This window comes from Taudactylus pleione, unplaced genomic scaffold (assembly GCF_031769625.1).
Source record: "Taudactylus pleione unplaced genomic scaffold, aTauple2 ptg002365l, whole genome shotgun sequence".
NCBI classification, from domain to species: domain Eukaryota; kingdom Metazoa; phylum Chordata; class Amphibia; order Anura; family Myobatrachidae; genus Taudactylus; species Taudactylus pleione.
In genome coordinates, this window is record NW_028286753.1 from 1 (window position 1) to 24881 (window position 24881).

At 43.4% G+C, this 24881-nt stretch overlaps 1 protein-coding gene across 1 annotated transcript in view; it reads right to left on the bottom strand.

The window, feature by feature from the left end:
- Positions 1-12043: 12043 nt before the first annotated feature.
- Positions 12044-24881, bottom strand: part of LOC148431369 (chymotrypsinogen B-like) — a 30020-nt gene continuing 17182 nt past the window's right edge. The window contains exons 5-7 of the mRNA XM_088466049.1: positions 24518-24698; positions 20053-20177; positions 12044-12476 (exon numbers count right to left, since the gene is read on the bottom strand). Coding sequence (XP_088322175.1) covers positions 12315-12476; positions 20053-20177; positions 24518-24698 — 468 coding nt within the window. The 3' untranslated portion in view covers positions 12044-12314. The remainder of the gene's footprint in view (positions 12477-20052; positions 20178-24517; positions 24699-24881) is intronic.

The following is a 24881-nucleotide window of genomic DNA, read 5'->3' on the forward strand; positions in this document are numbered from 1 at the left end:
CCCCCAGAAGTAATGCCCCCTGGTAGTGCCCCCAGTAGTCCTAATAAAAATAAAAAAAAACCACTTACCTGAAACCCCGCTCCTGGTCCCGCTGTTATTAGCTCCTCCGGCCGCTTTGCATTATGGGAGAGACGTCGGCATGACGTCTCTCCCATTACCCACTGCGGGAGCCGGAAGATGGCTCCCGCAGTGGGAGCAGCAGCAGCCGATGAGAGTCTGACAGACTCTCATCGGCTGCTGATTACAACAAACACACAGCTGCCGGCTCCGGCGGCTGTGTGTTTGGCACTGAGTAGTGCTGACCGAACTCCGTCCGGTCAGCGCTACACACGTGGTGCAGCTGTGTCACAGAGACACAGTCTGCACCGCGGCCCGCATGGTACGCTACTCAGCTGCGTACCATGCGGGCATCAGCTTATACTCGAGTATATACGGTATATATGTATATATATGTGTGTGTGTATATATATATATATAGATATATATGTGTATGTATGCATATATATATATATATTATATATATACTGTGTGTATGTATATATATATATATATATATATATATATATGCGTGTGTGTATATATATATATATATATATATATATATATATCGCAGAGCCTCTGATTAGAGATGGCAACTGACCATCGATGGTTTGCAAACCATCGATGGCCTGACTGAAAACATGTGGTTTGCCATTGCTGGTGGCCATCAATGTTGCACCATCGATGGCAACCCTCAATCGATGTTTTAGAAACATCAGCAGTTGTGGTCTACACAGATCTCCTCGACCAATTGCTAAACAATTGATGGCTTCTAATGATGATTGAGCCATCGATGGTACAGCTGTCAATGGCCATCACTACAGTATAACATACAAATTGCTATTTTTATGGTATACTGTGTTTTAAAAAAATTATAATTTTCAAATAAAATAGTGATGGTTAAGTTTAAAATTATGTTCTTGACCTAATTCAATCATAAAAGAAACCGACAATTTTGGAGCAGTTTTTGGAAAAAGAATTCGTCAGTTAAGTGGTTAAAGGTGATGCTTTCTTTAACATTGTAAAATATTGTTTAGATTTCATGTGCTCTTACTTAAATGGTATTTATCCTGGACCACTTTTAGTAGATGAAGTACTATCATGAAAGGAAGTTAGGAATTTATTGTGAATCTATGATGGTCTCCCCCTTCTCACAAATTGTTTATCTTAGACTTTATTGCATCCCAATTTAGTGTGTGTTGAGCACAGGGGGTGGGGTGGGGTCCCAATCAGTTAGCACACAGACACGTTTGTAACTTTAGTTATTAGTGATCAGTAAGGCTGCACAGCCTGTGGCTGCAATAGTCAGCGTTAGATTCAAAGGGGTATATTTACTAAGGTGCGGGTTTTTAGAAGTGGTTTTGTTGACCATAGCAACCAATCATATTCTACTTAACATTTATCTAGCACCTTCTAGAAGGTAATAGCTAGAATCTGATTGGTTGCTATGGGCATCAAAACCACTTCTAAAAACCCGCACCTTAGTAAATATACCCCAAAGTGTTAGATTATAAGTGTAGTTACAATTTGATAACTAAGACAGAGTCTACAGAGACTCCGTAGTTAAACTGGAGGAAAACTGAGGGAAAACATCCTCAAAACCAGAACACTTTCTGAACAACATCAAGCAACATACTTTTGTGAGTTACCGAATTCACCATCTGCTGCTGTATGCATATCCAGGAAACTCCTTACTGCACTCGCTGCTGGGACATTGCAAGTACTCCCCTATCTGCATACTGCTCTTGTTGATTGATCTTTGTTGTTCAAAACACCTCTGACTGGATCGGCTCTGTACATTGTAATTTTTGCCTTCATGCTACAGAAAATCTTGTTTGTATTGCCTTTCTCCATTGCATCACATCAATCCACTTTAATCTTTCTTTCAATAACTAATTCCCTCTCCCACTACTCACACACCTCTTTATATTTCACTTTCAGAGCTGCGCTCAAACATTAGCAGCACTGTTCTTTTACCTGTATTTTTGAACATTTAACAACTTTTATCCACAGTCTCTACATCACACAGCCTCATCTCCAGTTTTCATCTTGCTTATTACTTCATCCACAGCATGAACACCCTTTCTTCAAACACCCCCCATATTCAATGTCCACGTAATCCTCTACTTTTTTCACCCACATCCTCCCCCTCTTGTCTTCTCCACTTGCTGTTCCCCCTTTTTTCTCTCATCGGTCTGCTTTCCAACAGTCTGCTTCTTTCCCCCTCCTTTCCTGTTCCTCCACTCTCAACCACCTCCCTCCCTCTGTGGCCTTGCTACCCCACCACTAAGCCCCATTTCCTCCTGGTTCTGCCTGTCACCTCCAGGGCTGCAAAGAGAAATCTGGGCCCATATACAGCAACATCCTGTGGGACCACAGCATGTTGGGCATGAGACTGCACCCATTTGTGGGTGGGTCTAGCATGTGAGATGCACCCACTCACAGGAGCATGGCATAGCACCCAGCAGCTGGGACTAAAGTATTCACTACTGTATTAGGCATACATGCCTACCCTCCCGATTTTCGCGGGAGGCTCCCGATTTTTCGGGTAACCCCCTGCACCCCCGGAAGGGTAGGCATTTCTCCCGCATTCTGCCCACTTCCTAGTGAAGTGGGCAGAATGAGGAGAATACCTGCGGTGATCGCGGGTCTCCGTGACGGGGGCGGGGCCTAAGATGTGATTCTGCATGAATCACAGCATTTGGCCCCGCCCCCTATGTAAATTCTACCCAATCACGGCAGTTTTGCCGCGAGGGGGCGGGGCTTAATGATGCAAATCATTAGGCCCCACTCTCCCATCTGCCCCCTGCTGCTTCTCTTACCCGGGCTTCTCCCGGGAAGAGATTATTAAAGGTAGGTAAGTATGGTATTAGGATGTCAGGAGCTGCAACACACAAAAATTAAAGTGCTACAACTTTATTTTGTACATCTCTCACATAAACAAAATTCATAGAGATAGATGAAGAACTTAATTTTGACATAACATCAGGTCATCTTAAACACACATATTCCGCAGCACATATCCTATCCCACTGCTCTATGCTCCTTCCTTACTACCCCATATGTGTCACCCCTGTCTGTCTGCCCCTCCCCTTTAGAATGTAAGCTCTCACGAGCAGGGCTCTTTTCTCTCACATGCTTCTCCTATCCCTCCTTATATTATCATGTATCCCTAACTCCCCAATTGGCACCCAACATTTGATTGCTGAGGCCCTGCTGCTTGTGTTATGCAGCTAAGCTATGTGTATAAACCATGTCTTTGTCCTGCATTGTTTTAAATTACTATTAACTATTTTTCTTGTGTGCTCATTTATGTACTGTGTAAGGTGCTGCAGAACCTTTGTGGTGCCATATAAATAAAGGATGATAATAATAATAATAATAATAATAATAATAATAATCATGACTGCTGGTAGCAGCTGCAGCAGTAGTACTGGGTTGCTGCTCCTGCTCTTCTGTCGACTGATCCATATAAACTGACAGTGCTGCTAGTATAAGGGTGGCATCCTAATGATGTTATATTTTAAACACACAGTTTTTTTTTTTTTTTTAACACACTTCCACACAGTGGGCCTGATTCAGACCCGCTCGCTAAGACGCATACTCTCACTGCTGTCGATGGTATGCCATATGTATGCATTGTGCGCATGTGTCTGCATCGCAGTGCGTATGTGCATACCTTAGCGAAAGTTCACAATGCATTTGCTCGCTGCGCATATGAGTGACAGGGGAAGCTGTTTGTAAGTGGTAACAGGGGCTGGCCATTAAAAGCGGGGGAGTGGAGGTGCAAACGCAGGCGTGCCTGAGCATCTCAACGGCATTCTAGAGGTGTGCATAATTAAAAGACAGCTTCATAGTACACGTCACCTGGCCTGTTTTTACACTGAAGTGCTCGCAGTGCTTGCGGCAGGGTATGGTCAACCTCAAGCGCTTCGATAACATCCAATGTTACCCAATGTACCGATGGTTGCATACACTTCCTGGACATGACGTGCACAAGTGGGCATTTCAAAACAGGCTGGTGGGTGTCTGCATACACTATGTGATCATGCTCTAAGAAATATTGGGCGTGCTAATGCATTGCTGTGCGGTAGCAATTTGCATACACATTGTGCGAGCGATCGCATCTAGCGAGCGGCTCTGAATCAGGGCCTGTGCTCCTTGTAATGGTGGTATCCTAATGACGTTATATTTTGTAAGACACAACTTTTATTTTCCTTTTTTATAACAGTTCTTGAACACACAACACACTGCCTAACAGTGCTCCTAATATTGGTGGCACACTAATGACATTATTTTTAACATACAAGTTTTATTTTAATTTTTTTAACAGTGCCTGAACACACAACACAGTGCCTCACAGCACTCTTATGGGTTTTTTTTTATCTAGAGAGTGACAATTTAAGTTAAATACAATGCTCCTATTGACATTTTTTAAAATGATTATTCTGTCCCTTTAAGTCAAACACAGTGCTCCTATGGCATTTTCTTAAGTGACAAAGTGCCCCTGTAGGCTTTAACACAGTGGGCCTGATTCAGACCCGGTTGCAAGCGCTGAGTGCTCGCAACCAGGTTGATGTTGGCCCAGAGCGCATGCGCACGACGGAGCTGGCTTCATCATGCGCATGCGCAAGATCCGGATAGCGATGGGCAAACCGTCGCTCCGGGTCTCGTACCAAAGGGGGCGTGCTGTCGATGTTGAGTGACAGCACGCCCCCTTTGGTGGGCGGACTGGGGGAGTGGCTGCCCAAACAGAGGCATTCACATGGGTTCGCAGACCCTTCTATACCTCTCCCTGATTGACATGCAGTGGCATTCAAGGGGCGGTGCAGGGATGGGGGCGGCCGGCATTCCCGGAACTGGGGACATGTCCATTCTGTTTTCAGGGAGTGGCAAGCCCAGGGACGCAGTGTCCTGGGTTCGCAAGCCAGCCAGCCTGAGTAAGCTGAGTACTGGGATCGCAAATGCAGCAGGGGGTGTCACACACCTCCTGTTGCATTTGCATAATAGCAAGGATGTAATTGCCTGCGTGCAGCTTTGCAATTCCAAACCTTGCTGAATCACCCCCAGTATGTGTTATTTGTTAGATTATCCATTCTGCATAGTTGGTGATTCAGTAACTATGCAAGTGTTCTATGTCATTTTTATTTTCTGTGCCATATTTTGCAAAACCCTATATTTTTTATTTTTCTTTATTTTAGGGGTTGTGTTTTTATCTGTTTGCCGCAAAACTTTCAGTTCAAATATATAATTCCTGTGTGAAATGCTAATTATCTTTAATGTATTTTATTGTATATTGTGCTTTAAATATAATTGTAATTTAAAAAAAGACAGGACAGGTTCTCTGACATGTTTCATCCAGGAAAAGATGTCCTTTGTTTTCTTGGAACTCAAGTAACAGCTTTCCTGTTTGATAGATGAGGGCAGGGCCACTTATACTAACCTCAGGCTTTGGTGCAGCCACCTCTAGTTCCATTGTTAACTTCAAGTTTCGGTATGACTGTTCAGAAGCCCCATGTATTTAGCCTAAAATGGGAGTTGCAGTGTGGACCAAACTCTGCAATTACTTTCACTAGCTCAGATAGGAACATACCAGGGCCGGACTGGCCATAGGGCACCTCTGGAAAGTGCCCGAAGGGCCGATGGCCTCAGGGCTGGCTTGAGGAGGGCGGAAGTGCCCCCTCCCTCCACCCAAGGCAGACTGCCAGGGCTGAACTACAACCCCAGTCTTTCCCTGGAACATACCTAACCCCCACGCCCCTTGGCACCGCTGGAGTTGAATCTGTACCCAATCAGAATTTAACATAAGTAAAAATAGTTTGTTTTTTTTCAGCTGCCTGAGATCTCTGATTAGTGACAAGTTATGTATGTGTGTCAGTGAAAGTCCCTGTGACTCTGCCATGAACCTTTGCATATAATGACTGTTACACTCTGCAAAATAGGTTGATACCAATTTTCTGTGGTGTTGTCCTGAAATGTAAAATGTCAATAATATTTAATGCAAAACAGGTTTTCATTTAATATTATTACTGTTTTAAATTACAGGTTTAACATCACTGAGAATCGGGCTTAGTAAATATAGCCCCTTGTTTCCTCCTCAACATTTTTGTGTCCATTGCAAATGTGACACCCCCAAGCAATATTTTTCCCAGCATGGAAGGGGTTAACAGCCAGGAGTTAGACCCTGCTGATCCCCTGAAGATGGTTCTGCCAGCCCTAGGGAAACTAGAGAGAGGCTGTTGGGAGCTGAGTTAGAGAAGCCCAGGGAGTCCTGCACAAGACTGGGAAGGGAGCAGGGATTTTGTTTGCAGAGTTGCTGGACACACATGGTGTCTGAGAAGAGCCAGAGTAGTGATCTGAGCTGCGCTGCCTTTCAGGATACCCAGAGACAGTTGGCCCTCGGTAAGAGCTGACAGAGAACAGAGCCTTTTGCAGAGTCTGTTGTCAGTTGTAACTATCAATATTAGAGAGCCTGCTGTTGCTGCAGAGGGACACAGGGGCCTATTCATCATCACTTATTTTTCACAAAAGCATGTGAAAATTAACATTTTCACATACTTTTGTAAAAAAAAGAAGTGTCAGGGCCATTGATCAAGTTCCGAATGCCGCTCTGAGATGGTGTTTAGCCCCCTACTCCTACTCAGGCTTGATAACCACCATCAGTGTGGGTACAAACTTACAGTCCTATTAACACATTTATAAGGACACAGCATTGAATTAACAGCATGGGATTTTATATAGTAAATCTCTATGTGACTAAATTTTATTAATTATGGTGTAGATATTACAATCGTATAAGTGGTCACTCTCCAAATAATATATCATGTGTAGTACATTGCCAAAACTCAGCACTCATGTAATTGTAATGCTGTCAGATTCCCTATGATTATTATAGCACTGCAATCTGTGCTATTTAATAGTGGACAGCTATGTCTGCAATCACATCTCTTACTGTGTGTAAACATATAATCCTCAGGCTTGATAATCACCATCAGTGTGGGTGCAAACATACAGTCCTATCAATACATTTGTAAGGACACAGAAATAGAGCCCACGTACAGCTTCTAAAAGCCAGCACACGCATCGCAGTGTAAGCTTTGTCAGGGCTACCAGATGGGTGTCCGGAGCCTGTTTAAATACCTCATCCAATCATTGTCCTCCAATAATATCAAACAGAAGAGAAAGGAAAGAATGTCCTCTTTGTTGGCGCACTATTAGATTTGATAAAAATGTAACTTTTAATGTTAGTATTAACAGAACAGAATTATAGAAAAAACAATAAAATTGTGAGTTAAAAATAAATTAAATAAAGATTACTTGTGTCTTGTGTCTCTGTTGATATCTTTATATTAATTGTATATATAGATTGATCCTATAATACCCAACCAAATAAGGGACAACTAGTGAATCCTATATAGCTGCAGTATGTTCTAATAGGATTAGTGTGTGTAGCATTAGTGTGTTGAAATTAAAGGCAAGCTAATAACCATATAAAGATGTTACAAAAGTATCTATTTAGTAACAGTTCATCAGTAAATGAACAATGTAGCAGATTGATTTGTAGCAAACTTATCAATTAAATTGTGTGTGCTCCACTAGATGGCACTGCTGTCATAATAATCACTGCAATTCACTTGTATTTATGGGGATGCCCGGAATATAATAGCAGATTTCTTATGATAAATTGATTCTGCTGGTTGGTTAAATTCCAGCTCAAACATAACTTTTCAGTATATGTAGTATATATATATATATAGTGTGTGTACCCCGTGGTATTTGATACCGCAGTGCACTTGGTTGGATGTTGTACTCTTAAAGGTTAATCAGTAAATGCTGGGTAACTAACTGAATGTTGTGATTGCTTAGATCCTAGATCAATTATAAATGAGTATGGGCAACTGTGATGCTATACACAGAGATAAATCATATGAGTGAGGGAGGGAAATAAAGAGTCAGCAGAATGTCTGTATCTACTGCTCAATAGGACACCCTTGATATCGTAGCTGTATTAGATTAACAAATTGTGCAGTCTAAGACTGAATTAGTAGTTATGCCTATTAGTTTAAAGTGTTGTGAGGACCCGACATGTACATGGTATGAGTGGAAATTGCGGATCACATTTCATTAGTATAGATCACCACTATCCATGGGTATAATTGATACTGCAGAGCTGGCAGAGGTAAATCAATTGGGTATGTTTTACAGTGACCACCTTACTGCCAGTAATAAAGGGTATTCACGCTGCCAGCTAAATAAATGGGTTGCGTATGACTGGTTTAAACACAACCAACCAATGGATTGGATAGTGAGGGATATTATCTCTGTCAGATCACTATACAATATGCTGCTTGTGATGCGGCTCACAATGACAACACTATCAGCATTGTAGGGCTGGTAAAGGTAAAGGGTATTCACTCTGCCAGCTAAGTAAGTGGGTTGCGTATGACTGGTTAAAACACAATAATGAACTGGATAGTGAGGGATATTATCTCCATCAGATCACTTTACAATATGCCGCTTGGAATGCGGCTCACATAGACAACAATATCAGCGCTACAGGGCTGGCAGAGGTAAATCAATTGAATCTTTTTTTTTTATTTTTTAACAGTGACCACCTTACTGCCGATAATAATGGGTGTTCCCACTGTCAGCTAAATGGATGGGTTGTGTATGAATGGTTTAAACACAACCCACCAATGAACTAGACAATGAACTCGACAGTGAGAAACACTCTCTCCATCAAAGCACTTTAAAACATGCTAATTGTTATATAACTCAAATAGACAATAGTATTAGTCTCCTCTCTCAGTGGGTGTAACTGGTGTTAGTATATTGCCAGAGGTGGATCAATTAGGTCTGTGTGTTAATTAACCACAGCGGACTTGGTAGTGCAAAGTATTTCCACTACCAGTTAGGTAAGCAAATCACTTTTGTTTGCAGTGCAAGCATGGTTCAGGCACAATTCATCAACAATTAAGAACAGCGTTATTGGTCTGGGTGGGAATGTATGACCATATTTACAATAGTGTAATCATAGATAGAGAACACAGCACTGAGTAGTAAAAACTACTCTCTGTACCGACGTACGTTTCACTACTAAAGTTTCTTCAAGGCAACCTGAGTTTGCAGTGTAGCGGCTTAATATTCAAGAAGGAGAGCCTATCATAAGAGCCCTCAGAGTCATATGCTCTGATTCACCAATGGTAGGCGTTTATGTGGGTAACCAAAAAAATCTACAATGTGGATGTCACATGTGTGGGCATTCTCCAATCAAATTGCTCAAGCCAATCAAGGAAAAGAGAAAGTTAATTCTACATATAATGTTACATTACCGGGATCTATTGGATAAGAGCAGCTTTTTAGAAGTGATACTTTTGTTAGTGAGACATGATGAATGCCTCCAAAACATCTTTTTAACTCGCAGTGAGTTTAAAACATAATTATCACCAGTGATAATTAGGTCATGATGAATAGGACCCACAGTGAGTAACCATTGTCAGAACTGACACAAAGTTACAGTATTCATAGTCAGCATACCATGCCATAAGAGACAAGCCTGTACAGACAAGGTGAATACATAGAGAAGTAGGCTCAAGAGCTGATTCAATTGTTTTGTGCAACAAGGACAGTCCCAGTGCACACAAGTACAGGACAGGATAATACCAGTATGTCAGTGTATCTGGTGTGACTGAGGCTACACAGGCACAGCAGCAAGCTATATTGTACCCCAGTACAGTGAGCGAGACAGCATCATACTGCGGTCACAGTTACAGGGACAGCATAGCCACTTCTGCATCTCAGTGTACAGTTATTCCCTGTGCCTCCTTTATGTTTATGTTAGAGATGAGCTGTTTGGATTCCTTGGTATCCGAACCCGCCTGAACATCGAGAATCCGAGTAGATCCAAGTGGCAGGTGGAGTCTGACCATCTGACTTGGATTCCACTTTGAGGCAAAAAGTCATCCTCGCGGCATCGGTTTCTAATGGGTTATGGATTCTATATAAGGCGATGCGGATGGGGTTCGGTACCATGTCTTTGTTAAGCATGCTGCTGTATGATGCGCTTAACTCTGCTGAATAAAGCTGCGTCTGTGACATCAACAAATGAAATAAAATAATTGTACTGTTTGTACTGTTTGGTGAGCTTTGTTTTGATCACATGAATATATAAGCCCTGTGGTTCCAGTCCATGCAGGAATAGAGCTGCGCCATAAAAAAAATTGTATATTGTTTGTACTGTTTTGTGCACTTTATTTTGCTCATGTGCATAAATAAGCCATGAAGTGAACTACGAACTGAAAAATGGATAACGTTCCATTTAGTGAAGACGAGCAACCAAATACTGTTTGAGGATGAGGATGTTGTTTGTATAAATCAGGTACCAGTGGAAGCAGCTCTTGGCCATGATAAGAGGAAGGACATTGTCATGCTTGGGCATAGAACCAACAAATGCACCTCTTAGTGGAATTATTATTTTTACCAAAATCCTGATAATTGTCAAGCCATCTGTAGTATTTGTAAAACTAGGTTAAGTAGGATGTTAACCATCTAGGAATCTCCTCCCAGTTACTTCATTTGCAGCTTACTCATCAAAAGTTTTTGACAATAGAAACTGGTGCTAAAAATAACAACAAGCAGTCCAGCATCAGCTAGCACCCTTCTCTCAAGTTCAACTAGATCCCAGCACCTGCAATCTCTACCGCCAACACCTTCATTCTAAATATCTACAGTAATGATCGGAGGTAGTCCTGCATCCAATTTGTTAATTCTAGGTGACTCCTTCCCTTTCCAGGATTCTTCCCAAATAATCCTTCAGCTCGTGCTACTGCTGCTGAGGATGGATCTTCATCCCAGAAGGAAATGAAGAAGACTATGATTTAAAAAAAAAAAAAAAAACTGACTGTGAAACAATCCTTTGCAAGGGAAAGCAATATGTCACCCAATCGCAGAATTGTATATTAAAAACAATATTGTGAGCTGTGAGGTGGTCAAAATTGACTGTAAATGAGTGGAAATAAATGTAATTGAGGTTAATAATACTCTAGTAACAAAACAAGGCTAAAATTATGTGATTTTAGCTTTCTTAACAATTTTTGGAAAGAAATCCAAAACCAGTCATGGCGGTTTGGCAAAACCAAAACTGGCTGACGAATTAGATTCAAAACCAGCAAAAATGGTCTGGTGCAAATCTCTAGATTATGTGCACTGACAAGAGTCTGTGCAGAGAAAATTGAGGGACAATCACTCAAGGATGCACAGAGAGGGAAATTGTGCTCCTTACTGGTTATTTCCAGTAACACCTTACGCCAGAACAATTGGTTATAACTATATTCAGAAATTGTTATTTGATGCACTGCTCATTCTTGATGTTGTGATGCACTAATTGTTATTGTTAACCAACCGTAAAGTAGCTATTGTCAGCTTACATTGTTTGCTGAGAAACGAGTATTCTAAGTTCACTTAAGCCACTGTATTTGTACTTGATATTGTGTATTTTTGCATGTTCTAATCTAACCTGTACCCTATACCGAACTAGTGATGTAGTGCTCCAGCACAATAAAACATAACATCACTTTCAAAGCGTGTGATTACTGTGCTGGGTTCTGGGAGTTTCCTGCCTCTCTGTTGTGGTAGAAGGAGCCTAGAAGAGGAACGGTAATGATGGCGTTCCACTCCCAAGCTGGTTCCAGAAGAACAGCAGGTACAATCCACTCACTGACATCCCACCAAATTGGGGGATGTTACACAAAGATAGTCTTATAAATCTGCATAAAGAAAGACCTACTGTATGAAGCACGTATTTGTATGCTTTGGCTCTTTTGACCAACTCACTTCACTTTGGATTTATGACTGGATAGTGTCAAAAATTAAAATCTCAATAAATTAGTTGAAAATGTTGCAAACACACTTCTTGTCTATACCATTATTACCACAGTTGGGGCACATAGTGTAATACAAGCCCTGATTGCTATAATATTTCCCAGGTTTCTTTTTAATCATCCATTTATAGATAAATTTGGAAAACATTTCAAGCATGGCAAGTACAATGAATTTAATTTCTACTAGATTAATTATGTGTATAGAAATGCCTATCTAAGAAATAACATTATCTGAGACATCTCATACTTTTTTTTATACAGATTGATATCCAAGTGATGTCTCATGGAATCCTCAATCCCATTTTTCATTCTCCACAGGAAATGATAAGTAACTGATGACAGTAGTATTTTATTGCTTACAGATTTTCAGTTTGCTATATGCATCTCTTTACATGTTTAGTTGGAAGCAACAGTCTGATCCAACCATGCATGGAGCTCAGTGACACGAGCATAGACAGCTGGGATAGAGGTAGAACATGTGCTACTTCCCCAGGACACAATACCGACCAATGTCCAAGCATCATTACTCTCGCAAACAAGGGGTCCACCGGAATCACCCTACATTGAAACAGAGATAATTATTATTATTTAAATAAAGAATCTCTGAGATAATAGGAGAACTGTTGCTTTACATATCAAATCTATAAAGAGGGAAGCACCTTCAGTTAGGCAAAGCTATTCAGTTGTCTCAGGCAGTTCTTGATGCAGAAGTATAAATTAGTGGCTAACATTATACATGGTAGAGAAGGTTATCTATGGGATAAGATGAATGCCTTTCCAGTTGCTAATGTAGACAGCAACATGACTAAGCTCACCCACTGGTGTCACTATCGGGGTGTGGCGGGTGTGGGCCGCACCGGGTGTCACCCTTGGATGGGGTGACGCCAAAAAGCCGGCTTCTCCTCAGTGACAGGAGCTTGGTGCTGCAGTGTGACATTATCCTGCAGTACTCGGCTCCTGTCACAGAGGAGGAGCCGACAGTGCAGGCACAGTCTACAGGGATAGTCCAGCTGGTGATGCTGGGCACGCTATCAGGAGGTCCTGTCAAGTCATGCCCCTGTATGGTAGGACGCTGGGGGGATTTAGAGTGATGACGCACTTTAAATCCCTCTGAGCTCACCCCTGCATATACAGTATATTGTAGACTATTCTCCAACAACATTGTTTTAGGGTACTGTCCCTTTCATCTCTACCAATGTAGAGTGTCCCTACTGTCTGGAATAAATGCTAGATATCCGATTTCTAATCTATTTTCCTGAATTGGCTCAAAGTAAATTTTTACCACCAAAGCAGAGAAAGAAGTTTGTTTTCTATTGTGTTATTTTTGAATGTATTAATTAATTGATTGCATTTATTTGATTATAATCATTGTTTTATTAATTACTTTGCTCTATTAGCTTGTGACTTTTTCACAGCCAGGTGGTGTCAGGGTTGAAAGATTAATATCATTATATTTCCATAACACTCCACTACTTCCAGCAAAATATACAGTGTGCAGGTAATAACTCCATCTGACAAAATGCATCCAAAATGTAAAACTGGGCCTGCATCTCAGATTCCTTGTCCTGAGTGGAATCAGAGATGGTGCAGAACTAAAGCAGTCATTTTCCAGCTGCACTTTTAAATGCATTGAATAATCCAATCTATATTTATTAAATAATTATTAAGTATTGCCCACATCATAGGGCCAAGCAGCAGCATTCTGTGGTAGTGTGGAATGCATTGGGCCTCTGGCTACTGTATGTATCAACTTTATCTCTCTCCACATCTCTGACACATCTTAGACTCGCCCCACCCCACCCCCCTCCTCCAGTCTTCGAACACTTTGAATAATTATCAGCAGTGATTTATAATTAGAAACTGCTGATACCATCTGCTATAAATTCTTCATCAAATTATAACTATTATACTATCAGTAACCCAAAATACTAACTATATTTTATTGAACCCTCATATCCCATAAAAACAATGTCCCTCCTGCCAATACTATATGTACCAGAAGAGGGGCGCAGACTTTGGTGCTGCAGCACACCAGGCACAGCCCCTGTTTCCCACCACACTGATCTACAGTATACACTGGAAAATGGAGAAGTACTTTCCCCTATCAGTCAGGTGAGACTATGCTGTAAGACCAAGCATGGGGAGAACCTACTTGCATTAAGAAACTGGAAAAACATATATATTCCATTCCCCTTTTCACATTACTCCAAACTACACTCCATACCCAATCACACCCTCCTCACTCCCAAAACATCACCACCACCAGAAGAAACATTCTAATTAACACCACTCACAAACACACACAAGTCATCACCAGTACTAGCAGCAAGAGCGCACCTTACCCCCCCTACCCCCATACGTTTTCAGTGCGGGAAAGGTACTCCCACACAAAGGTGCAGCACCCCGAAACCACAACACACCACCCCCTGGTCAACGAGAGCGCAGTTCTACCGTCCATCTTCATATGTTCTACCAGTACCCAGAACTGCAGCACCAACGACCAACAGCAATCTACACAATCACCGACACCCCCAAAACACAATAAGTAACCACATAACCGAACACAACAAAGGGACCATACACAAATCCATACATGGGCATTTTCAACATCAGAGACACACGCGTAGATAGGGCCAAATACCTCTTAAAGGAACTAGACCAACGAGCCACGCTACAAAATAACAGCAACACCTTCTGCCAAACATACCTTCAACTCGAAAAACTCATCACCAGAGAGTCCAAAGTATGGTGGGATGCACACATACTCCAATGGTACTTCAATAATAACCTCATCCCGAAGGGCCTAGTCATCCAAAAAACACCCACACATAGCCACGACAATCCCACGTTCATGACTGAATGGAACAGTATACTTCATGACTGCTCCAAATCATTGATCAACTTAATCATCAGACATCACAAAATATACCTAGCCCTCTTAGACAACCAAATAAACACGCTTGACAAAGACCTGGATCCATACAAAGGGGAGGAGGAATTTAAAAACCTCGTGACACTAACACGAACCAAACTAAATAAAACAGAGGAAGCCATAATCGAGAAAAAGATAGCCAAAATCACACGGGATAAACCAGGTAACCACCACCGCCCCAACGCTCACAATCCGAACATAGACAAACATCACAACTACAAAACCACCAGTCTCACCACCACAAAGACACACACTTACACCGCACCAACATCACGCCACCAACACACAACCAACCATACTACCTCAGGCACCCCGATATACAAAAAACTAGACTTAACGTACCAGCAATACATGTCCAAGATTCACAACACAAAGAACCCATCAAACACACACAACAAAGATAATGACACAAACGACCAGGAACAAGACTCAGACTGCAACACATCATTTAGCATTCATGAAATAGAAGACCCATCCGAGTCGGAACACTACGAACAGCTAGCAAGACAATCGCTTAACCAAGGGTGGGTCAACACACTCAGAGGGACACCAGACCAAACAGTAACACAAACAGACAACACACAAGAAGCCACCCGACCACCACTGCCACCTCCATGTACACCCATCCACACAGACGAACAATGGTCACAGCATTTTTTAGATCTGGAGGCAGGCAACCGCACCTGCCTACCACCTACCCTAACACACACCCCAACAAGGCCAAAACGCAAGCTAGACCAACGAGACGAGGATGCAGAGGTGGACAAACCACCAAAACACTGACCAATCCCACACCACCCAACAGTACAGGTATCTTCAATCTAAGCAGCCGCACCCTCACACCGAATGACATCTCCGTACTAAACAAAGGACTTAAATTCACCCCACATAACCCTCTTAACAAATTCAAAGCTTACCTTGATTTAAACAGATTCATCCGGAAACTCACCCTCAAAAAATACTTCATGTCCAACCCCATCACAAAAGAACCCATACATAACCAATACAAACACACTACACTCAAACCCCCATCCAGCTTCTTCCCCAGTCACCTAAAAGGCCACCTCATACACACCTTCGAACATCTGGTAACAGAGGACATCAACAAACTCAATACCTCTAACAAACGGCACAACCCAAACCTCACCACTAACGAAAAAAGTGCACTGAACAATCTCAAATCAGACAGAAACCTGATAATTAAACCAGCAGACAAGGGGGAGGGCATAGTACTCCTGGACAAACTCGACTACATCGCAGAATCACAGCGCATCCTTCAAGACAGAGACACATATGAGAAACTCAATTCTGACCCGACACTCAAGTTCAACCAAACACTCAAACACATACTCCTGACCGGTTTAGACACAGGCATCCTCAATAAGCAGGAATATAACTTCATCCATAACCCAAACCCGGTCATACTCGTATTCTATTATCTCCCCAAGATACACAAAAGCACGACACACCCTCCAGGTAGACCCATCATTTCCGGCATCAATTCCATCTCATCTAATCTATCACAATACATCGACCACTATCTTCAACCATATGTCAAACGCCAACGCTCACACTTACAGGACACAACACACATACTAAAAATACTCGAGGACACCACCTGGGGGGGGATGACCACTGGTTAGTCACCAGCGATGTCACATCCCTATACACGATCATCAATCACCAACAGGGTCTTGACAGCATCAAACACCATCTCAATCACGACGACACACTGGAACCAGAACAGATCGCATTCATCCTCCAGGGCATTGAATACATTCTCACACACAATTACTTTTGGTTCGATGGGGACTTCCACCTGCAGAGGACTGGCACCGCTATGGGGACCAAGTTCGCACCCAGTTATGCTAACCTGTTCATGAGCAGTTGGGAGGACTCCCACATATGGACGGGTCATGACTGGGATGCGAATTTGGTCCTATGGACCAGATACATAGACGACGTCCTCTGCATCTGGAAGGGTCCCCTACACACACTCCTTGACTTCATTCAATACATCAACAACAATAACTGGAACCTCAAATTCACGACCAATTACAGCCAATCCTCCGTCAACTTCTTAGACCTAGAAATATACATTGATAATCACCAGATACAGACCAAGACTTTTCAAAAACCCGTAGACGTCAACAGTTACATCCTCTCCAGTAGTGGTCATCACCCCTCCTGGCTCAGCAATATCCCCACAGGACAGTTCAAGCGGATCAGACGCAACTGCACAAAACTCACGGACTATCACGAACAAGCCACAACACTTAAACAGCAATTCACGGACAAAGCATACAAACCGGACACATTAGAAGCCACACTCACCCGAATAGGACTAGAAGATAGGAAACCACTTCTGGAATACAAACAACAACCACAAAACACAGACAACCACGTTCCCTTCATCACACAATTCAACACCCAGGCGACACAAATAAAAAGAATCATCAACAAACACTGGCACTTACTTAAGGAAGATGCACAACTGACAAGTATCCTACCCAACAGACCCAAAGTCATCTACCGCAAGGCCCCCAACATCCATAACAAACTCGTATCCAACCACATTCATCCACCCATCCGAACACAAAGCACTCTAGACAACTCCAAACTCACAGGGGGTTTCTTCCACTGCGGCTCATGTACCAACTGCGTCACACTAAAATATAGAAGCACCACACCCACTACAACATTCTCATCCACACAGACAAACACCACGTATAAAATTAAAGAACACATTTCATGCAACACTAACAACGTAATATACCTCATACAATGCCCATGCAATCAACAATACATAGGCAGGACCACCAGACCACTAAAAACCAGAATTGCCGAACATCTGAGAAACATCACCAAACAAACAGAGAACCATAACATACCCGTACACTACAAAGAATACCACCATAGCAGCACAAAAGGCACCACTTTCATAGGAATCAAACACATGCAAAAAAACAGGAGAGGCGGAGACCATAACAAAATCCTCAACAAGGAGGAACTTAGATGGATATTCACGCTGAAAACATTAACCCCCAGGGGACTCAACATTGACAACGAAGTCAAATCCGTTATAACGAAGTAATCTCCAACCAGCCCACCCACGCTCTACTCCAGCCCCAACCCCTATCACCTCACCTTTTATCACTCCTGTTAGTCCCTGCACAAACCTGCACTGCATCACCATTCAGCAATTCTTTGCACACACCTACACCGCATTACCTTTCAAACACACCATTGGCCCAATATGATTACACGTATCACTCCAGCTAGTTCCTGCACACACCTGCACTGCATCACCAATCAGCAAGTCCCTGCACACACCTGCACCATATTACCTATCAAACACACCAGTGGCCTAATCTGATTAAATTAATCACTCCAGCTAGTTCCTGCACACACCTGCACCGCATCACCATTCGGCAAGTCCCTGCACACACCTGCACCACATTACCTTTCAAACACACCATTGGCCCCATGAGTCACCTGATCACACCCCCACCCCCGGAAGTGCCCTACATAAGAACCTCAGAAGCATTGATCCTCTCACACCTCCTTGAAGAAGGCACCTGTGCCAAAACGCGTTGGAGACCCTCACATCAAACCCGACACCGATCCAGGCTGACCTCCACTAAAGATCCCCATCCCCACCAGGGACCACCAGTGCAGAAAGCCCTCAGCCCACCCGCCTGCTGGTCCGCACCGCTCACACCTCCAGTGACCGGCTCCACCCCGGACCAGACCCTCTCCCCCCCTGCTCCCAGGCGTGCTCAGCAACTCACTCCTGGCCAGGGGTGTCTCCACCGTCGATCCCCATTTCCACGAGGGACCGTCAGTGATAAGAGCATCCCGCACATCCGGCCGCAAGTCCGCCCAGCCAACATCGCCAGTGACCAGCTCCATCCCGGTCACACTTTCCACATCCCCCCTCCTCAGTGGCTTTTTTTGAATCAGTATCCCGGGCAGACCACCCCCCAGGGGTGGTCCCAGCACACACGCTGCAACCCAGCCTCCCAGCAGCTCACCCATCCACACCTCTGGCTCCGCACCACCAGCGGCACAACCAAGAGCCAATTTCAGCTGCATACTACGGTCGCTGACCTCCGCAGACCAGTAAGAACAGCCGTGCACTTGCAGCACACCAGCAACACGCTGATCCAGCTCATCAACAAACCTGCAGCTTCCAACCAATCTGCAACGGCCGCAACGTCGACCTACATCACCACAACAAAAAACCTACCGGTAGGTAAGTTCTGCCAAGACTCACACCAACACACGGGACGCCGCACAGGTGTTCCAACCCACTCTGCAAATCCCCCCACCCCCCGAGACTTCCTAGACTGTCGACCATAGGTCCAGCAGGGGTGACGTGCAAGGTCACTGAACTGCACGGGAAGGAGCCCCCTAAAAGGGTCCACCTACCTCTCCAGTCTCATCACCACTCATCACTGAACCCCACCCACCTGCCCGGGATCTTAACAGAGCAGCATTGTGACTACTCAATAAAAGATTTTGCCCAAAATTACTGTGTCTCGCTGGCCTCATTTTGATCCTATTCCATTCCCCTTTTCACATTACTCCAAACTACACTCCATACCCAATCACACCCTCCTCACTCCCAAAACATCACCACCACCAGAAGAAACATTCTAATTAACACCACTCACAAACACACACAAGTCATCACCAGTACTAGCAGGAAGAGCGCACCTTACCCCCCCTTCCCCCATATATAGGGCAAAATTTACTAAGCGGCGGTTTCTATTCTATTCTAAACCTCGGCGGTTTGGTGGCGGATTCTATTCTAAGCCCGGGGAGTTTGGTTTTGCAGCAGTCTCTAAATGACAGCCCTGTTCTATTCTAAAATGTGTTTTGACTGTGGTTTGGTGGCGGTTTTGCTATCTGCAGATTTACTAAGGCCAAAACCGCTGCAAAACTGCCATCAAAAACATTTTAGAATAGACTAGAACAGGGCTGTCATTTAGAAACTGCTGCAAAACCAAACCCCCGGGGTTTAGAATAGAATAGAAAGCGCCACCAAACCCCCTGGGTTTAGAATAGAATAGAAACCCCCACCAAACCGCGACTTAGTAAATTTGCCCATAGTCTCATTTCACTAGTCATACTCCTTGCTCTGATAACAATATAATAGATAAAATAGCAATAAAGAACTGTGTGTTATCAAGTACAAACCATGCAAGAAGAGGCTCCAGCACAGATCATGATGTCAGTGATGTTGCTACCCCAATAGCTCATGCACTCAGATTTGGAAATCACAGGCAGAGCAGTCTGCTGCAGTTTGCTGGGGGTGGTCGCTGCTGTTTACAGAGAGAGTGACAACACTTTCAGCCATATAGTGATTTCCAGAAAGCTCAAAGCTGACATTCAGCAATATATCATCATTTGGGAAAGACCCCAACCAAGTAGCTGAATAATTAACTTATTAAGAACAGGACATTGTTTATTTTCTGAGATAGGAAATTATGTCAAATTGGTCAATAAAATTTGAATGTAACCTATGGCAACAGATATTCAACACACACGCAGATATATATAAAGGAAAACTGGCGGAACTCACAGGACTTCAAATAAGCAATGCTGGGTCAAGTTTATTCCGATGTTTCAATCTCTTCTGTTAGAGATTTTCCTCAGGGACCCCCCCAAAAAGAGATTGAAACATTAGAATAAACTTTACCTAGCATTGCTTATTTGAAGTCTTGTGAGTGCCGCCATTTTTCCTTTACTTGTACCGGGGTAAGCTGCTTATCCGGGGAGGGCACCAAGGCAAGTTAACTTTCTCATCGTGGTGGGTGGTGGCTGAGTGTGCGTCTGTTGGACTGATATATATATATATATATATTAGGGGTGAGCGGGTTCGGATTTCTGAAATCCGCACCCCCCCGAGCCCCCATGGTCTGAGGCCGATCCGAGTCAGGCTCGACTTTTCCCGCCTGACTCAGATCTGAAATCGAGGCAAAACGTCATCATCCGCCTTGCGGGTCTCGCGGGTTTTGGATCCTATATATGGTACCCGCGTCGGCGCCATTTTTTCACTTGGCTGTGGACAGTGAAGAGGGAGGGTGGGAGTTAGGGCTGGCTGGGCTGTGTAGTGTAGTGTAGTGTAGAGTAGTGCAGTGTAGTGTTGTGCTCTGCTGTGCTGTGCTGCTGTTGTCCATAGGGGCTGTGTCCACTCCTCCAAAGTCCATAGGGGCTGGCTGGACTGTGTTGTGCAGTCAGTTGTCCATAGGGGCTGTGTCCACTCCAAAGTCCTGTGCAGTGTCCCAGTCCTAAAGGGGTGCTGTAGTGTTGTCCAGGGGGTTGTCCAGGGGGGTGCTCTGTCCATCAGGGGTGCTCCCCCCAAGTGCAGAAAAAAAAAATGTCTGCGTTTGTGAATTGTGTGCACAGTAGCCGCACGTGCATCAACAAAGTAGTGCCAAGCGTGCGCCTATGTCAACACTCCAAACAAAATAAAAAAATATTTTCTGTGTTTGTGAATTGTGTGCACTGTGGCTGCACGTGCATCAACAAAGGAGCAGCGCCAAGCATGCGCCTGTGTCCCATAAGTAAAAGGCCGGCTGGCTTGTCCGTTAAAGGGTGCTGTAACCCCCAAAGTACACACCAAACAAAATAAAAAAATATTTTCTGTGTTTGTGAATTGTGTGCACTGTGGCTGCACGTGCATCAACAAAGGAGCAGCGCCAAGCGTGCGCCTGTATCCCATAAGTAAAGGGCTGGCTGGCTCATTTTTTAAAGGGTGGTGTAACCCACAAAGTGCACTACTCTCCAGCAAAAATAAAAAATATTTTCTTTGTTTGTGTGCGCCTTAGCCACACGTATATATCAATATAACATAAATGGAGGACCAAACTTTCTCCGATAAAAATAAAATAGGGAAAGATCAAGAACCACTTCCTCCTAGTGCTGTTGCTGCTGCTGGGAGTTGTTCATCATCCCAGAGAGGAAGTAGGAACACCACTACTTTTACTAAACAATTGACCCTCCAACAGTCCCTAGCGATGAGGATGAAGCACGACAGCAGTCATCCGGAAGCAAAACGTACAACTGAGGCCTTGACTGCTATGTTGGTGTTAGACGTGCGCCCGGTATCCGCCATTAGTGCAGTGGGATTTAGACAACTGATGGAGGTAGTGTGTCCCCGGTTCCAAATCCCGTCTAGATTCCACCTGCATCCTCAAAGCAGCAGCGACAAGCGTGCGTCTGTCTGTTAAAGGGTGGTGTAACCCTCAAAGTGCGCTCCATAAAAAATAAAAAAAAAATTTTTTTCCTGTCTTTGTGAATTGTGTGGGCTGTAGCCGCACCGGCATCCTCAAAGCAGCAGCGACAAGCGTGCGTCTGTCTGTTAAAGGATTACATCAGTGACAGCATCCAAGTAGGCATGTCAGACAGTCCGTACATGTACTGGCAGGAAAAAGAGGCAATTTGAAGGCCCCTGTACAAACTGGCTCTATTTTACCTGAGTTGCCCCCCCTCCTGTGTGCACTTCGAAAGAGTGTTTAGTGCAGCCGGGAACCTTGTCAGTAAAAGGCGTAGGAGGTTGCTTCCACAAAATGTGGAGAAGATGATGTTCATAAAATTAATTATCAACTCTTCCAGGGAGACCAGCCTCCAGAACGTACAGAGGGACCTGTGGTGGTGGATTCCAGTGGGGACAAATTAATACTCTGTGAGGATGAGGATGTACACAACACTGAAGAGGTTGAGGAATCGGTGAATGAGGAGGATGAGGACGACATCTTGCCTCCGTAGAGCCAGTTTGTGCAGGGCCAGATTAATTGCCAGCTTGTTTTGTGGGGGCCCAAATGAACCAATCATTTCAGCCACAGTCGTGTGGCAGACCCTGGCGCTGAAATGATTGGTTTGTTAAAGTGTGCATGTCCTGTTTATACAACATAAGGGTGGGTGGGAGGGCCCAAGGACAATTCCATCTTGCATCTCTTTTTTTTCTTTGCATTATGTACTGTTTGGGGCCTAGTTTTTCAAACTGCCATCCTGTCTGCCACTGCAGTGTCACTCCTAGATGCGCCACGTGTTTGTGCCGCCCACTCGTGTCGCTTAGCATAGTCATCCATCTACCTCGGTGCAACCTTTTGGACATAAAAACACTATTGTGAGGTGTTCAGAATAGACTGGAAATGAGTGGAAATTAAGGTTTTTGAGGTTAATAATAGCATAGGAGCAGAAAAATAAACACATTCTGTGATTTTAGCTGTTTTTATGCTTTTTTTTTTTTTAAATACAGATCCAAAACACAAAACCCAGAACACAAAACACCGAATGGTGGTTTTGGCAAAACCAATCCAGATCCAAAACACGAAGAAAGATCCAGATCCAAAACCAAAACACGAAAAGTGGCCGGTGCACACCCCTAATATATATATATATATATATAAATATATATATATATATATATATATATATATAAATTCCACAATACCGACACTCAGTTCCTTATGATAAAATCAGCTGGCCTTGGTGCTATCCCTCCTAGGCAGTAACAAGCCATCACAGCTCAGGTACACAGAAGGATGATGTGGGCGGTACTCACAGGACTTCACAATCCAAGCAATAAATCAGGAGACACTACTCCACATGGAGTAGTGTCTCCTGATTTATTGCTTGGATTGTGAAGTCCTGTGAGTGCCGCCCACGATATATAGATATATATATATATATATATATACTGCACACATGATAAAGAGGGGAAGAGCTGCCCACGGAGCACACATCATTTCACCATTGTATAAGCCATTTGGTAGGCTGCATCCTGACCATTGGGTGCAGTTTTTGGCATCTACCTATAAATGACATCTCAGATAGTGTTACACTAGCAGTTTTGTCCCACAGCAAAATGACCAGGGAAAATAAAATACAATTAATTAAAATACAATAAAAATGCTGCCTACAAATCTGTGCTTATATTTTATTAGCTTGTGTGCAGCAAGGGCTTATGTGACAGGTGCTGGAGAATGGCATAGGCTTCTATGAAGTATTTGTGTCAATGGTGATCCAGTTGGACCTAAATGTTATAGGCTGCATTATTAAACCTGAGAATAAAATACAACATGTGTGACACCATCAAGGAAAGTCTGCTTTATGTCCACAAGAAATGATCTGTGGAGGGATTCATGATACATTGCAGGCAGGATGTGATGCATCCCGTCGCCCTTCACATGCATGCCAACGTTGGTAACGCCGGGATGCATAATGATCACCGCAAAGGACCGCTTTCTCGGTAAGGTTCTTTTAAATGTCTTTACAGGTGGCCAATGTAATTTGTGACCAACTCTTCATATCCAGATATGTGTTACTGACAAGAGAACTATGACTGCAACTGGGAAAAAGATGTTCCTATCACCAACTTGGGATGGGGTCTCCAGATTAAAAGGAGTCATCCTGTCAAGAAAAGTGGGGATGGCGGGTTCCCTGATAGGAGTCTACTATATTTTACATCCTTTCTTGCAAGAAAAGATATCTGTAGCCACAACTAGTAAATGAACCATCTGGTATGTTCTATTAAAGTCATATTTCTCATGTCAGGTTGTACTTTGCTCTGAAGCATAAGTGTCTATGAACAACATCATTCACTGCCAATATAGAGCTACTAATAGCACAGTGCACATACATCACTGGTTCTCACCATTGTATCTTGTCTTTCCCCATCCACTGGTAACACAGAGACGACCATCATCATATATCTCACCAGGGTTGGCAAGGCACACTGGAGATACGGTGCTACCAAAGACAGCAGGAGTGGCCAGTTTAACCAGGGAAATGTCATTGTTGATGGTGTTGGAGTTCCAGTCGGGGTGAGTAAAGACCTTTACTTACAAAAACAAATAATTCTCCTCATAATAGTGTAAATGAGAAATATTGAACAAGAATACAGCAATGTAATATATGTGTTGTTTGTAATCACTGTGTATCAAATACTTATTGTTTAGTTTATAGTTTGACATAAGGAAATGGTGGGATCTGTTCCTGCACCATTCTGAATACATTGC